Raw genomic sequence first — 16,666 nt, 5'->3', positions numbered from 1 at the left:
AAAAATGTTCAAGTGACAGCTAACTTTAAATGAAAATTAAATTAGCTGATATTTGAAAATTTTTATAATTTATTTTATTGAAAAATAATTTTAAAAAAATTAGAACAAAAATTTTTACATGAATAAAATTTTAAAAGTTATACGTGGAATTTTTTAAAAATAGTTTTTTAGTTCTAATTTTTAATTAATAAAAAAAAAATCATTAAAGTTAACAGCCACTTGATAATTTTTTAATTTTATTTAATAAATTTTTTTTGGAAAATTATTTTTGAAAAATTGTGTTTATAATTTTTTAAAACTTCTACATGTCAATTTTTTTTTCTCATTTTTTTATGAAAATTAATTTAGCAGATATTTAATAATTTTAAGAATTTTTCTAATAAATAAATTGCTGGATAAAAAATTAAGAAAAAAAAATTGACATTTAGAAAATTTAGTAAATTAAAAATGCAATTTTTAAAAAAAATTTTTTCGGAACAAATTTTTTTGTTAAATAAAATTAAAAAATGGTCAAGTGACAGCTAACTCTAATATCATATTTTTTTACCATAATTTATTTGTTAAAAAAATTCTACAAATTATTAAATATCTGCTAAATTAATTTTCATTTTTTTATCAATGGTTATAAAATTTTGACAGTTGGAATTTTTTTTTGTAATAATTATATAAGTAAGTTTAAAAAAATTTGAAAACTTGTAAAATATTTTTTAATTTATGAAAATTAAGTTAGCCGACATTAAAAAATTAAAAAGAATTTTTTTATTGAAAAAATGACTACAAAAAAAAAAGAAAAAAAAATTGTCATTTGTTAAAAACTTGAAAAACTGTAAGTGCAATTTTTTAAAAATATTTTTTCGTTCTAATTTAATTATTAAAAAAAAAATCAAAAAATTAAAAACGTCGGATAACTTTAGTATCATTTTAATTTTTGGATCAGCTGATTAAAAAAAAATTTTAATTTTTTTAAATTTGCCGGTAAAATAAAGAGCTTGAAGTAAACCGAATACTCAATCGACTGTCAACAATTCGATTATAATAATAATCGATAGTGTTTCAAGGAGAAGATAAAAAAGTATTAAAATAAGTGTAATCGATATATAAAAAATATGGTTATCAGTTGAAAATCAAAATGGCAGAAACATTTTTATGATAAATGTAATCATTGACAATAAGTCAACAATACAATGTATTATTACAACGAGTAATATGAAGAATAATGTGTAACAGAGAGAACAACTCAAATAATAACAATAATAATAAATGAAAGATAATTATTAAAATTGAATAAGATGTAAAAATGGCGCGGCCAATGGGAATTGAAGATTGTGTTGATTCTTGATTAGTGTTATATTAGAGTAGTCACCAGTCACCAGTCAGAGCACCAGAGCCAGAGCCAGAGCCAGAGTGCCCGAGTAGTCCCAGCAACACAACCAACAACCAGTAGTGTGTAGTTGTAAGTTGTATGCATTGTATTGTATTGTAAGTTAAATATATGTGTGTGCAAGTGTATTAAATCTAGTGGGCAAAAAACTGGCTGTATACACAAGACACCAAAAAACGCTACAACTCGTCGGTCTCTGACCAGTGAGAACTTCCACTCGGGTGCTCTCTCAAACTAGCTGGCTCTCCTCAATCTCGAGTTGACAAAAATTAAGTAGTTGGAGTAAATTTCGGACTGAGAGCTGCTCGAATTGAATTCGGAGCCAGAGTTGCTTACCATCCAGTTGCTGAGTCCGAGAGTGAGAGATACGGGTGGTGTATTGGTTGGTTGGTTGGTTGGTACGGGTACGGACTAGGGTCGGTCGACCAAGAATAGCCGTCAGCCAACTAAGACGGCCTGCAACTACAACTACAACGAAAAATAAGAGAGTGAGCCAGCCAGACAGACCAAGGCAGCACGTACTACTGCTGTAGCATCTTATCTCTCGCTAAATAAAAGTACTTAACTCTCTACCTCTTAATAATATTTTAGTTTTAGTTCGATACCTTCTGCACGGACAGATCTTGTTACTGGTGTTGTTAATTGTCATCCAGGAAAGGATAACACTCGAGACCCCACCCCTCCCACCAGCATCATCATCATCAACGTCATTACCGCAAGTATCGTCATAAGCGTAAACGTTATTTTATTTATTTAATGGAATCACTAAGTATCACTAAAAAAAGCGATAAATCAATGGCCGAGGATTGCACCGAGTTACTGTGGATCACCCTGAGGTTCAGTGTTGTCTAGTATAGTGCTAATGGTTCATCAGTGCTAATTCAACAAGCAAGTGTATCGTCAGTGTTTCTGTTGGAATATCATCTAGGTAGATAATATTGGATTATAATTTAATGTAATAATAATTGTAGGGATGGAAATTGGACAAGTTTTATCGGAATTTTTGATTGCCCAATGATTGATTGATGGATAAAAATAAAGTTAACTCCAGGTAGAGAGACCCGGAGAGTCTGAGTGTGGGATTATTAGTCTTCGGCCGGTGGTGATTTAGATTGGTGTCTAGACGTTCTCATTGAGAGCAATACGAGTTAAAAGGTTTTGTAAATTAGAGAAATTAAAGTTAATTTAAAGTTACTTTAATTGAAATTTAAATAGCAGTAATATGTCTCTGGAGACGAGATCTAACTCGGCTCTGTTCAAGAGGGCCGAGCAGCTTAAACGGTGGGAACAATCAGAGACTAATAGAGAACCGGCCCAGCCAAGACAAATCGCGCGAAAGATCAAGTTCTCGGCCGATTGCGTGTTCCTAGCAGCATGTGCTGCTGGCGACAAGGAAGAGGTCGTTAGATTGTTGCAAAAGGGGGCGGATATCAACACTGGCAATGTCGATGGCCTTACTGCGCTCCATCAGGTATGACTAATTGCCCTATTTATTTATTTATTTATTTATTTATTTATTTATTTTGCTAAATGATTTATAATGCCAGTGATTTGATCGTAGCTCATAGTTACATAGGTGAGACCAAGGTTATTAAATGAAAGTAATTATTAACCATTGATGGTTCTATTAAGTTGTTGGAGCAGCTAAGTCTTCTGTCGGCATCTCTGCAAGATGGCCGACTCAGTACCTACTCCAGCTGTCTAATTTCAGCACCAGATCCGCCAGATATTTATCCCAATGTGTACACGGCTGTCACGATCATTTTCCTTCATATACTTAAACACTAATATAATACTCTACAGAGTAATATACTTTTTGCTCTCTTATCTAACATTCATTATTTATTTATTTATTTATTTATTTATTTATTAATCAGCCAACAACTCTCTAAAGACACATTAATGAATTTAATTAATATTAATGAATATTTATTATTGAATAAAATAATTTATCAAAGCTAGAGAGCCGTTATGACAATCGGTATTTTGATACCGCTCTTGTGCTCATGACTTATGATTATTTAAAACGTTGATTAAAGCTAAAAATAAATACATCATCACGGAATAGAGTTGTTGATTGGAATAATTTTAAGAATTATACCCAGAATAACAACGAGAATTAATAATATAACATTTATATTTTATCATTGCTGGATTTTTTTCTCGGTATGTTTAATCATATTGAGGATTATATAATCTGCACTTGACATTATGTCATAGCCAAACCATTAAATCAGTAAATTCTGCGGTAAAAATTTTGAGTTTATGATAGAGATGAGAAATGGTGTGTACCTAAAGCTCTATTTATAGTCCTTAACTATTAGGAGTCACAAGCCCTGGTTGTACATGTGTCTACGTTCTTTGTCAGTCTTCTTCTCTTTCTTCTCCTGCCTCTTCTTCATCATCATCTTCTTATACTTATACTTTTCTACTACTTCTTTTACACTACTCTACACTACATTAGATAGTTTATTTTTTTGGCGAGACTTAAACATGTTATATTATCCAACAAACTTTGTGAATGAGGGAATAGATAATTTTAAGTTTAAAATATATACATATTATTTTTTTATTTGCAGCTTGCGAACATGAGTGATTCACGTGTGCTATTTCTGACTAAAATACTACCAATATTCTATATATAAATGTCCATATATACTTTTACATTTACATATATATGTATATATATTTATAATGTATCAAATAAAGTATTTTTAAATTATATATATATACGTATTACGCATATATATATATATATATATATATATATATGTAACCTTATAATCAACGGCTATTGTTTTATAGGCATGCATCGATGATGACTTGGACATGGTGGAATTTTTGGTTGAACAAGGCGCAGACATTAATCGCGGTGACAATGAAGGCTGGACTCCGCTGCACGCAACGGCATCGTGCGGATTCATATCAATCGCCAAGTACGTGAAAATATTTTGTTTATTTTTATTTTATTTTTTTACACCCAATCTACGCAAGTATTTTAATTATTCATTTATTATAATTTTTTTTTTTTTTTTTTTACAGATATTTAATTGAACAAGGATGTAATTTAGCAGCTGTAAATAATGACGGTGAACTTGCCCTTGACATCGCGGAGAGCGATGAAATGGAAGATTTACTTCAGCAACATATCAATAAAGCAGGTAAGGGGTCATTCATTAATTACGTAAGCGGGGGGTTAAGAAAATCTCTACATGTCCTTATGTTGGGGAGAAGGGGGGTGAAATAAATTCTTACGTAATATTTCGTAAATCAAAATTCAATATTAAAAATCTAATTCCATTTTTCCAAATAGTTTTCATAATTTTAAAGTGTACAGTCAAATTTTTATTTTTAAATAATTTTTATTGCCATTGAAAAAAAAAATAACTCATTAAAATTTCATATGTTTTTATTGTTATCCATGTTTGGTTCTATAGAAAAAATTATAGTAAATTTTTCCGTGTATTATCGTATTTTTATTATTTAAAAAATAAAAAACATTATTACTTGTTAAAGAATAAAAATGATAGATCCACGTTGACCTGTAAATTTTAGTGAAACTGATCCTTTCCTAACATAACAGTTTATTATTTAGAAGATCAAGATAAAATCTTACATGGGGGTAGGGGGGTCAAAAGTCACCAAAATTGTCCTTACGTAATTAATGAATGCCCCTAAGAGTAATTATCGGGTTAAAAATTATCATTGGCCCTTTTCGTAGACTTTTATAGCAATACTTCCATTAAAATTATTTTTTTTATTTGATAATTTTATAAGTTATAATAATAGTATCAAAAATAATCCCGAAACCCGTGACTTAAAAAATTTGTGATGTTATTAATTTTTTAAATAAATTTATTAGAGTCTAACGTTACCGATTTTCAACTTTTAGAAACTTGGGATTATACCGGAATTAATTTAGAAGAGTGGACCTTACGTAATTTTCCTTACGTAATTAATGAATGGCCCCTTAATGTGAAATTTTTATTAGTTAAATAATTGTCAATTATCTATAATGTAATTAATGAGTATAGTAAATTAATTGTGAGAATATTTTAGGTATAGATTGTGATCTAGCGCGCACTGAAGAAGAAAGGTCGATGCTGAGTGACGCTAAAGCCTGGAAAGCTGGATCTCCTGGAAAAGACGCCGTTCATCCTCGGACTGGTGCTACGGCACTTCATGTAGCTGCTGCCAAAGGCTACATCAAAGTCATGAAGTAATTTATTTATTTAATTAAATTTTATTTTAAATTACAGTGGAATAAGTATTAATTAATTAAGTATTTATATTTTTTTTTTAGTATTTTATTGCAAGCTAGGTGTGATGTTAACGCTCAAGATTACGATGGGTGGACGCCGTTACACGGTGCAGCCCACTGGGGTCAACTAGAGGCGTGTAAACTTCTTGTTGAAAATTATTGTGATATGGATATTAAAAATTTTTCTGTAAGTTTTTATTAATTTTATTAATTGATTGATAAGTCATTTATTTATAGAGATAAATATTATTAAATAGGGTCAAACGGCGTTTGATGTAGCCGACACCGATATTCTCAAGGCCTTGGAGGAATTAAAGAAAAAGCAACAGATAATATTAAAAGATCATCCGTTATTAAATAATCAAAAACAACTCCCGATACCAAAGAAACGGTTATTATATTTTTCATACAGTCGTATGTATGTATGTATGCTTTTTATTTTTATTTTATAATATTTTTTTTTGTATAGAATATCACCTACAATTGAGAACACAGTCGTCAATGAGGGAATGGAGACCTTTGAAGAAGAAACTCCAAATAAAGTAATTAAAGTTGAATTGGAAATACATTCGGATAAAGACGACACAAGTGCTGACACGAATAGTGACGTCGGTGAGTGTGTCAATTTTTTTTTTTTTTTTTTTTTACATCATACTGTAATGTAATTCAACATAATAGTTAGTTGAAGTTTAAATTAAAGATTGTGGTTGTAATATTATTTGAAGTAATGTATTGTGTCAGTATCATTAACAACTGTTGATTGTATTATAACATTAAATGAATAATTAACATTGCATTTGATATGCATGCTGCGTGGATAGAAAGTGGAGAAGAAACAGATATTGAAGATAGCGATGGTGATAATGATTCTGAGAGTAGCTCAGATTCACAAACATCATCATCGTCGAGTAATTATTCTAATAAGTCAGATCAATTTTTAGGTGTTACTGACGATGGTAAGCCTAAAGTTGAATTTGTGAATATATTTTATTGCATATTAAATTTATTATTATTATTAATATTATTATTTATAGTTATAAAGTGTAATTATTACGGGTTGTTAATGGGATTTTTAAATTTATAGAAAAGAAAAATAGAGCTAATAAAGACGACAGTGGAACACTTAGTCCAGTCAACGTTCCAGAAATAAATAAAGTTCCTAATCAGGTAATTTAAACTAATCTATTAAAATTTAATATAATAATTATGTAATAACTTGGGATTTATAATTACTTAAGGCGCCAATTTTACCACCAAAACAACAGACTGAGAATACTGATGAAGATACAATACCGTCGTGGAGACGATCAGGTTCATTTAGAAGTCGAATACAGGAAAATGAACCGACTAATTCAGTAGCTTCAACTAAAGGTAATAATTATAGTGTAATTTTAATTAAAAATTTTATTCACTATTATTTATTATTTATTATTTATTATTGATTATTTATTATTGATCATTTATTATTGATTATTTATTATTTATTACGCACTATTATTTATTAAAAAATTTTTTTCTGCAGAAATAGAAGATAAAGAGAAAAAAACACCGCTTATCTCAAATAAACTAAACCAGAATACAGATTCAGAAGTTGTTTTACGAAGAACTCATAGTTTTGAGACAGACGAAAAGTACGTAAAATTAATAAATATTATAATTAACACAAATATTTTTAATTGTTTTGCTGATAAATTTATCAAAAGAAATTTTTTTTTTTGCTTCATTCATTCATTACATTTTTTTTTTTTTTTTGTTATCAGTAACCAAAGAGTGAATTTATATAGAGCTAAATATTTGTTTTGCATAGCAGTTATCATTTGCCAAAGTACTCAGTAATATTATTATTTTAATCAGTCATTAGTCATATTAGTAATTAGTAATTAGTTGAATATTTTTTATTATCATTTAATTTAATATTATTTTTATTATTTAATTATACATTAAACATGTACATACATATATAAAAAAAAAGTATTAGAGCATAGCAGTACGCATGGCATGATGCATGTTACGCAGGTTCTATGAGCAGTATCTGGCATTGCGAGCTCGCATCAAGGCATCTTCCTGCCCTACACTCCATCGCTGCAATCCAGTTACTCCTACCCTCACCAACACTTCGACCGCGCGTTCTGCGTCTTTACGCGAAACTCACAGGTACATGAGCATGTATCAAAATTATATATTATTTATTTCATTTTATTTTTAATGCTATAAGCGACAATTAAATCGAGTAACACACATTTGCCTTAGTGCTTCATTAGAGTCGCCTTGTAACAAATGATTCATCAAGCTACTTTATTTATTTATTTTTATCACCAATTCAATCAAGTATTTCTAGCTCCAATTATTCAATTAATTACTGATTTATTAACTATACTCACTATCGCTACTTTTTTTTTTTTTTTTTTTTTTTTTTTAATTATTTAGACGCAAAGAAGTAAAACTTAATTTGGAATTGTCACGAGTACCACAAGAGGGTAATGCATCATCTCCAACATCTTTGACAAATAAGTTTCTGTCCTCACCAGTATTGCCGATATCCTCAACTACTGGTTCAACTCCAACAAGTTCTACCTCCACAACTACTACCACAACGACAAGTCCTGTACCAGGAAATCAAATTCGTAGGTTCGTATGATGATCAATAATTTTTTATTTATTTATTTAATATTAGCAATCCGCCCCGGCTTCGCACGGGTATTTAAGAAAGGTTTTAAAATTAATTATAATATAATATAGCCTATGTCATCCGGGGGTAGTGTAACTTCCCAATAGTGAAAGAATTTTTCAAATGGGTTCAATAATTTCAGAGCCTATTTAATGAGTTCCATGATTCTTGATCCTCCGACAAAATATTCCCGACAAAATATCTTAAATAATTAAATTTTTTAATAAAACAATTACAAGCTTGTTACCGTATTGTGTGCCCTTTTATCATATATGATAAAAGGATTTATTTGTACCAAAAAATATTTGTTAATAGTTAACAAATCATTTATTAGAGACCACTTTTTAGTATTAAACAAATATTTCTTAGTATTTAAAATGATTTGTTTGTATTTAATAAATCTGATATTCATTTATTAAATATTAATAAATCTTTTTAAATATTAAAAAATATTTATTAAGGACTAAAAAGTGGTCTTTAATAAATGATTTGTTAAATATTAAAAAATATTTTTAACTATAAACAAATCCTTCTATTAGTGAAGATTTTGTGTGATATTTAGTCTCGGGGATATTTTTTTCTTTTAATATTTTTTTTTGGGATATTTTGTCAGAGGATCAAGACGCCTGATACCATTTAATGCAAACAAATAAACGAACAAACAAACAGTCAAATCTTTCCTCTTAATAATATCAGTATAGATAATAATTATTTCGGATGAATAATTTTAATTATTATTTAATAAATTTTACTGTATGGTGTTGTGTATCTTTTAATATTATTAAAATATAATAAATGGGCAGTGTACAAGTGGTGGAGACGAGCTCTGCAATTGTAACTCCCTCTTACAATTCAACAACAACAACATCAGCACCGACGACTCCTGCTGGTGGGAAACTCAGCCCAGGAAATATCTTCAAAAATTTCTTCAAGTGCGTACTCGTTTGACGGTCGAAGATAATATACACCTTGAAGATCGTGTGATTTTATTTCGCGTGTTTTTTACCCAATCACAATTATTTTACAGCATGATCGTTATTTGCTTTGGCATAATTTATTATTTATTTTATTTTTTGCCAAACATTTAGGAAAATTCAACGAGGATTTGTTTCCAATTATCCAACTAATAATTTACATCTTGTCTCAATAATTGTGCATTCGATAATTAATCGATCACTAAATTGAGTAGATAAATTTAATTACACTAACTAATTATCTAAACACGTACCGAGAAAATTATACTGGCTTTGTGAATATATTTATATTTAAATAATTAATTTATTAATTTTTTTGGTTGAAAACTAAACAGGACAACGTTTTCTTCACCAAAATGCTTCAAAGTTTTGTTTGTTTTATTTTTATCTTTAGGTTTATTAATTAATTAATTACTAATACTATTTATTAATATAATGACACTTGTAAATTTTTTTTAGATCATTTGTACCACCTGTACGTGATGAAGAGAGTGAAACACAGCGTAAAGCTCACGCCAAGCGTGTACGAGAGACACGACGTTCTACTCAGGGAGTTACTTTGGATGAAATTAAAAGTGCTGAGCAGTTGGTTAAGAAAAAACAACAGCAATCTAATGATACCTCATCATCCACACCGCAGGTTAATTTCTATTTACATATTTATATTCAAATGTTTTGATACTTGGTGTAATTAAATTTAAAATTAATAGCTTATAAAGTACCGCAGTTTAATTAACACTTTGCAGTATTTTAATGCAATAAAATGATACTTTTAAATTAAAATTATTTATTTAAATTTTTTTAAAAAATCAATATGAATTTTATTTTTTATTTTTTTTTTTTTAAATACCAGCCAGCAGCTTCTCTTGGCCAAACAGCTTCAATCATAGCCACGATAACAACAGCAACGCCAACAACCGTGACAACAAATAAATTACCTGAAGAAACGAATTTGCCTGAAAGACGGCCGTCTTGGAGGTTGAGGGTAGACAATGGAAGCAAGGTTTGTAGCTTTTAATGTGCTTTTTTAATACTCAGCAAATTGCTTTTCAATAAATAAATGATTATTTTAAGGATAAATATACAGTACACGAAAAAAAAAAAAAAAAAAAAAAAAATGACACTGGATATTATCCCAGATTATACTCAGTGATATCTGTGGTGAAAAAAATTTTTAGATAGCTTAAAAAAATCCACATTATACCAGCTGCTATCTGAAATTTTTTTTCGCTCATTATAATCTGGGATGATATCCAGTGTCATCTTGTTCTTTCCGTGTAGAATAAATGAATAAATAAATTAGAAATAATATTTAAAAAAAATTTTTTTTTTTAATTTTTAATTTTTTCCAGGCATACGGAACGAACAAAATGACACTGGATATCATCCCAGATTATACTATCTGAAAAAAAATTTCAGATAGTAGCTAGTATAATCCAGATTACAATGAGTATAATCCAGATATCACGAAGTATAATCAGGATTTTTCTAGCTACTATCTGAAATTTTTTTTGACCACAGATATCACTGAGTATAATCTGGGATAATATCCAGTGTCATCTTGTTATTTCTGTGCATCACCAAATAAATTTATTTCTGTGTAATTTTTGAGGCAAAATTTCAGATTTAAAAAATTTATAATTTATATCTTATAATTTAAGGACTATACTAATTGTTGTATAATGCCGATTGGCGTTTAAATGAATAAATAAATAAATATATAATATATAAACTGTTATTAGTTCCAGCTGGAAGATGCTAATAATAAGTCATCGGACACAACAACAGCGTACATACGAAGGCCTTCAGGTGGAACAGGTATACCTCGACCAAGTTCAGCACCAGTAGACTCAATAGCAACGAGTACTGCCGATGCAACAGTTACTTTGCCACTTAGACGATCATTAAAATCACCGGAAGACAAAGGTAATATATATTTAACATTAAATGTTAATAGGTAATTAGTTGAGTGGTAATTTAAACCTTTGATTGATGATTGTTTTTAGATCAAGACAAGGAGAATGACAGTAGAAATGCCCAAGCTACCCAAGCTGTTATTCAAAGGCGACGTAGACCCAAGAGAAGATCTACTGGAGTTGTTCATGTGGATATGGATGTTAGTACAGTTATTTATTTAACAAATAATACATTTTATTTATAATATCAATTTAAATTGATGGTTTAATGCATGTTTGTTTTTAAAATGGTCCTGAATTAAAAAACCAAAAAAAAAAAAAGAGTTTGAAACGTGTAGGCGAACCAGATCACTATTTCGTTTGACGTCACACTCCCAATATCTATTAATAATATCTAGAATGTTATTTTATTTTAAGTTAAATACATTTGCTGATTATTTACATGTGTATTTATATTTTTTTAGGAAATAGATCCTGATAAACAAGATACCTCAGCTGGTGGTGATTACGAGGAGTCCAAAACCAATCACACAGAAGTATGTTGATGATTGAAATAAATTTTATTTTTTTTTTTCGTTAAAGTTTTAAGTAGCTTGCAATGATTTATGATCTCATCGTCACCTTGCCGTCATCGCTCTTAATAACAGTAAAAATTTTCTAAGTATAATAACGCGTAAATTTAAAATTGTTTAAAAAAAAAACATTTATTGGCAGACTCGATGTCTGATTCGCACACAAAAGTGTATTTACAGATTAAAACAAATGATGATGATGATAATGACTATACATCACATTAAATCTATTTTACACTTTAATACAACACCACACGATGTCTTCTCAAACGTATTTTAGGTCAGCTTCTGTTTAAGATTAACCTCTATTCTTACATACCGGCGATTTAAAATAGAATACAACAATCTGCTGGTTTGTTTTACTTATTTTATGCTTTTAAACACTTTTAACACATGTATAAATAATATAATAACGATGCATATGGATTTTTAAAGGATCAAGTGTCAAAAAAAAATTAAGCTTTCATCGACAGACGGATCGAGTTGATCTGATGCGAGATTGGATCTGAATATCAGATTTTTATTTTTTTTTTCTTTATTTGTATTTTTATTTTTTTTTACTTTTATTTATAGACTCGTCGTGTCAATAGACTCGCGTGTATTTATCGGAGTTATCTAAAGAACGATATAAAAATAATATAACACTCGTAGCAATTAAAAATAAATTTAAACGACATGGTCATTAACTGTAGACACCTAAAATTACACTCTGACATTTGAATCGACCTCTGACATTCGTTGATAATTTTTACCGGGATTAGTTTTTTATTTTTTCTATTATTAAATTTAATTCGTGGATTTAACTAAACTGACAGGGTAGATTTAAGCTGTGACAATAGCTTAGTTATTAATAAATAATTTAATTAAGAATGAAAAGGAATTTTAAATAGCCGTTTGTTAATTTAGATGTTTTAAGTAAATCTGTATTTATAATTCTATTAATAGAATGATCATAAGAGAGAGAGGTATAGAAATAAAAAATAAAAATGGCTGATGACTGTGAGTTTTGCTGGCTAGCTTCCATCAGTCAAACACTTGCTGTCAGTGGCCGTGGACCACGGGAACGGGAGTCAAAAATTAAGAATTTTACCAATTATGATTGTTAATTATTTTTATTTAGTTAATTCGTTCTAGTGTCAATGAAATTAAAATTAGGTCAAGATTAAATTTAAATTTAAATTTATAATTGTCAGTATTGTTAAAAATTATTTAATTAAATTATATAAAACAAAAGTATGTCAACTTACCGAAAAAGGGCTCAAGCTAAACCTACAACCGCAGCTGGTTTACGGGCACAAGCATCCGCAAATGGTAGTTCGATATTCAGAAATAGACCAAGAAGTATTACCGGTTTATTTGGATCAAATCAGAGTAGTTTTTCTAATTTACTGGGTATCAATACGCCTAATTATAACTCACCTAGTCATAGTATTAATAAACCTTCAAAGTCATTTTACAAAAATCCGTACACTAACTCAATAAATAATTTAAATTATCCAACTTCTTATACAACTTACGGTGGAACGGCTTCTGGCTATGGGAGTCTCACTTTACCATCCCATTCAGCTGTCAGTTCGTTAAATCTCGCTGTACCATCAACTAGTTATAATTACAATCGTAACAGTACTGGCAGTAGCATTACTGCCGTCAGCAAAAATAATTCCAGTGTTAATTCAACTAAAAAATCTCCAGATAATTACAATAGACGCGTTAAAAAAGCTGAAAGTTTTAACAGACCAAAGGCATCTAAGCCCTCGGGTATCGGATCTAGAAGTTCTAGTTTGCAAAGTTTGGCTGGCTCTGAAGGATACGCCGTAAGAAAATAAATGTGAGTGATTGTTAATATTAAATTTATTAACCCGTAATTATTTTATTTCAGAGCGGCAATGAACGATCCGGACGTTCGAGTAGGATTGGATCCATAACATCTCTGTCGTCAGACATATCAGTGACTCCGAGCAGCAGAATAAAGTCCTCAAACTCGGAGAATGGCGAGCTTGATTACAAAAAACTCTGGGAAGAGTCTCAAGCTGAAAATGAAAGGCTGAAGGAAAAATTACGGCGATCTGATGAGCAGCTTAAAGAGGCTAGAAGTTCGTTGGAAAAAGTACAGAGCACACAGAGTAAACTCACTCTTTCAGAAGCGGAAAAACGTGAGAGGAGAGCTATGGAACGAAAGCTCTCGGAGATGGAGGAGGAATTAAAAGTAATTTTTTTATTTGTTATTATTGTCATTTTTATTAATTATACATGTATTCTACTTTACTTTAAATTCCACTTGTTGTCTGACATCTCTTTATATTTGGATACTCTTCTAATTACTCTGAGGCTCTTCAAATTTATTATTAATTAATTCCACCAGTCAGATAAGCAGTTTATCAAAACGAGTTTATTTTATTTTTTTAATTACGTATACAAATATAAATGGATCAATAAAATATTAAATTAATAATAATTATAAACGTCAAAAATAATTATTTTATTTTTATATAAAATAGTTAAGATAAATAGATCAAAAATAATTATAAACGTCAAAAAAAATTATTTTATTTTTATAAAAAATAGTTAAGATAAATGGATCAAAAATATTAAATTAATAATAATTGTAAACGTCAAAAATAATTATTTTGTTTTTATAAAAAATAGTTAAGATGCACGCTCGAGTTTTTCGACTGTTTTGTCTGCTACGGTGGAGTGCAGGAAGGGTGCAAGTTTTTGTTCTCTTTTATTTTTCTCTTTCTCTCTATCTGTCTTTTTTTTTAAATTATTTAATACCAGTTATGTCGGAGAAAATATACCGGGCTTCGTGGCATTGCTTTTATGTTTTATTTATTTATTTTTTTACTTTCAAACTCTGGCTCGTATCTTTTTCTATCGAACCTACGCGAGTGCTTAGTCTATCAGTCTTTTGAACAATTGATCCTTAAAAAAAAAAAAAAGTTATCTTATTGTTGGTTTTTTTTTTTTTGGAGATGATTGTCTCTGCCCAGAATCTAATTACTTTCTCCTATCCTCTTGTATGGTCTTGGGATTTTAATTATTAAAAAAGGTTAATAAGGTTTAGGCTAACTCTTTAAATATTTATTACAGCAATTGCAAAAGCTCAAAGCCGAAAATGAGCGATTGAAAGCCGAAAATCGGGCACTTACCCGCGTCGTATCCAAACTCACCAATACTACTAAATAGGTAAAGGATTAAAAAAAAAAAGAAAGAAAAATATTTAAACAAAAAAAGATAATACACAAAAGAAAAAGCATTGCGTTAACAGTTGTAAATTATTAAATTACATACTTATATATTAATTCATTAATTAATTTTTAATAATTAGTTTTTCTTTGTTTACATGCAGTATTAAAATTTTATTAAATAATGTGCTACACTTACTCACTAAGAATGTATGAGATTATTTATTAAATTTTTTTTTAAACTTATATGTTGCTTTAAAATTAATCATTTTTTTTTAAATGTTGAATGGAAGATTTTTTGTAAATAACTTTTTTGTTTTAAATAATTAAAACTATTAATTGTGTTTAAAATTTTTTTTTTTAATATAATTAAATATTTAAAATTCTCATACATTCTTAAAACAAGACAATTTTTTCTTTCATAATAAACAAAATTTAATTAGTATATGAAAAGATCAAGATGACACTGTATATCATCCCAGATTATACTCAGTGATATCTGTGGTTATACTCAGTGATATCTGTGATTATACTCGGTGATATCTGTGGTGAAAAAAATTTCAGATAGTAGCTATAAAAATCCAGATTATATTGCGTGATGTCTGGATTATATTCATTGTAATCTGGATTATACTAGCTACTATCTGAAATTTTTTTTCACTCAGTATAATCTGGGATGATATCCAGTGTCATCTTGTTATTTCTGTGTACTTTTGCTGAAACGTTTTTGTTTAAATTAAAAATTACTCTACTCTGTTGTAAAAAAAATTCACTTAGTAAATTTGTTATAATAATTTGTATAAAAAAGTAAAAAAAAAAAAAAAAATTAGCAAATAGTCTAATTATACTTGTGTGCTGTGATAAAAGAAAATACTCCCTCTAAAAGATAATATTTACGCGAATGATTATTTATTATCGTTGTAATTTTCCAATAGCCAGCACGCCAAGCGCATGAACAAGTTTAATTTTGAACCTCGCATCACGGTTTTTAAATTATTATGAAATAAAATATCATAATTTTAGCATGAATTTTATCCTTACTCCTCAAGGTTTCCTCCCAATAACATTCATTAACTAACAAATAAATCTTTTTATTTTATTTATTTTTATAAAGTAAGATTAAAAATAAAAATCTAAACAAAAACAAACAAACTCACTTCTACTCATGTACTTGTGTTTTATAAATAGTATGCACGTGTTTTACAAAATTTACTGGCATGGTTTTTCAAACACTTAATTATAAATCCCCGAATGTTCACTCTCCAATTAAATCCATAAAATAAATGAGAAAATTAAAAAATAAACGCGTCCCATAGTATAATAAAATATTAGCGTGAAAGAATCACTTGTTTATATTGTTGCTCTAGCACTAATAAATTTTTTAAAACAATAAATCTTATAATTAAAGTGGAGACACCGCTAGGGCGTGTTCAATATTGCTATATTAATATTATTAATTATTTATTATACAATAATTAATAGAGTTATTATTTTTATAAAAAATATATTAATTGAAATTTTGTCTTTTAGATGATGGAGCAATTGAAGTGCGAAAACCAGAGGCTAAAGGACGAGAACGGCGCATTAATACGTGTCATTAGCAAACTTTCGAAATGATATCGTCAAGTCAACAAATAAATAAATAAAAAAAAACATACAAATTAATTAATTAAATGAACAAACAATTAATTTAATTAATTAACAAAAGA

General features: G+C 28.8%; 2 protein-coding genes across 9 annotated transcripts in view; both read left to right on the top strand.

The window, feature by feature from the left end:
• The window catches only part of LOC123260608 (pyruvate dehydrogenase phosphatase regulatory subunit, mitochondrial), a 20,880-nt gene extending 18,895 nt beyond the window's left edge, over nucleotides 1–1,985 (top strand). Inside the window, exon 14 of the transcript XR_006508482.1 lies at nucleotides 1,973–1,985. The gene's annotated coding sequence lies outside the window, so the exon portion shown is untranslated. The remainder of the gene's footprint in view (nucleotides 1–1,972) is intronic.
• Nucleotides 1,108–16,666, top strand: LOC123260605 (protein phosphatase 1 regulatory subunit 12A). 8 transcript variants are annotated; one of them, XM_044721792.1, is made up of 23 exons: nucleotides 1,111–1,869; nucleotides 1,973–2,852; nucleotides 4,187–4,317; nucleotides 4,424–4,542; nucleotides 5,441–5,600; nucleotides 5,685–5,829; nucleotides 5,900–6,033; nucleotides 6,112–6,254; nucleotides 6,464–6,598; nucleotides 6,727–6,809; nucleotides 6,881–7,013; nucleotides 7,165–7,273; nucleotides 7,659–7,796; nucleotides 8,070–8,270; nucleotides 9,114–9,242; nucleotides 9,744–9,924; nucleotides 10,138–10,287; nucleotides 11,027–11,210; nucleotides 11,291–11,400; nucleotides 11,665–11,736; nucleotides 13,652–13,978; nucleotides 14,863–14,958; nucleotides 16,488–16,628. In XM_044721792.1, the coding sequence occupies exons 2-22, from the start codon at nucleotides 2,604–2,606 to the stop codon at nucleotides 14,956–14,958; spliced, it is 3,129 nt and encodes a 1,042-aa protein (XP_044577727.1). In that variant the 5' UTR covers nucleotides 1,111–1,869; nucleotides 1,973–2,603; the 3' UTR covers nucleotides 16,488–16,628. The 8 variants fall into 8 exon arrangements, with proteins under 8 accessions (XP_044577732.1, XP_044577727.1, XP_044577725.1 ...); XM_044721790.1 differs by having other exon boundaries at nucleotides 1,111–1,899; XM_044721797.1 differs by lacking the exon at nucleotides 10,138–10,287 and having other exon boundaries at nucleotides 1,108–2,852.

This window comes from Cotesia glomerata, linkage group LG3, assembly GCF_020080835.1.
Source record: "Cotesia glomerata isolate CgM1 linkage group LG3, MPM_Cglom_v2.3, whole genome shotgun sequence".
In the NCBI taxonomy this organism is placed as follows: Eukaryota; Metazoa; Arthropoda; class Insecta; order Hymenoptera; family Braconidae; genus Cotesia; species Cotesia glomerata.
Note: the sequence above shows the minus strand (reverse complement) of the source record. Positions and strands in the feature narration are given on the sequence as shown.

What these genes read in the sequence shown, in the direction of transcription:
- LOC123260605 (XM_044721792.1), top strand. Translation starts at nt 2,604, where the DNA reads ATGTCTCTGGAGACGAGATCTAACTCGGCTCTGTTCAAGAGGGCCGAG. An exon ending in GCAACATATCAATAAAGCAG is followed by an intron (nt 4,543 to 5,440) that starts GTAAGGGGTCAT and finishes AGAATATTTTAG; the next exon opens with GTATAGATTGTGATCTAGCG. An exon ending in CCAAAACCAATCACACAGAA is followed by an intron (nt 11,737 to 13,651) that starts GTATGTTGATGA and finishes ATTTTATTTCAG; the next exon opens with AGCGGCAATGAACGATCCGG.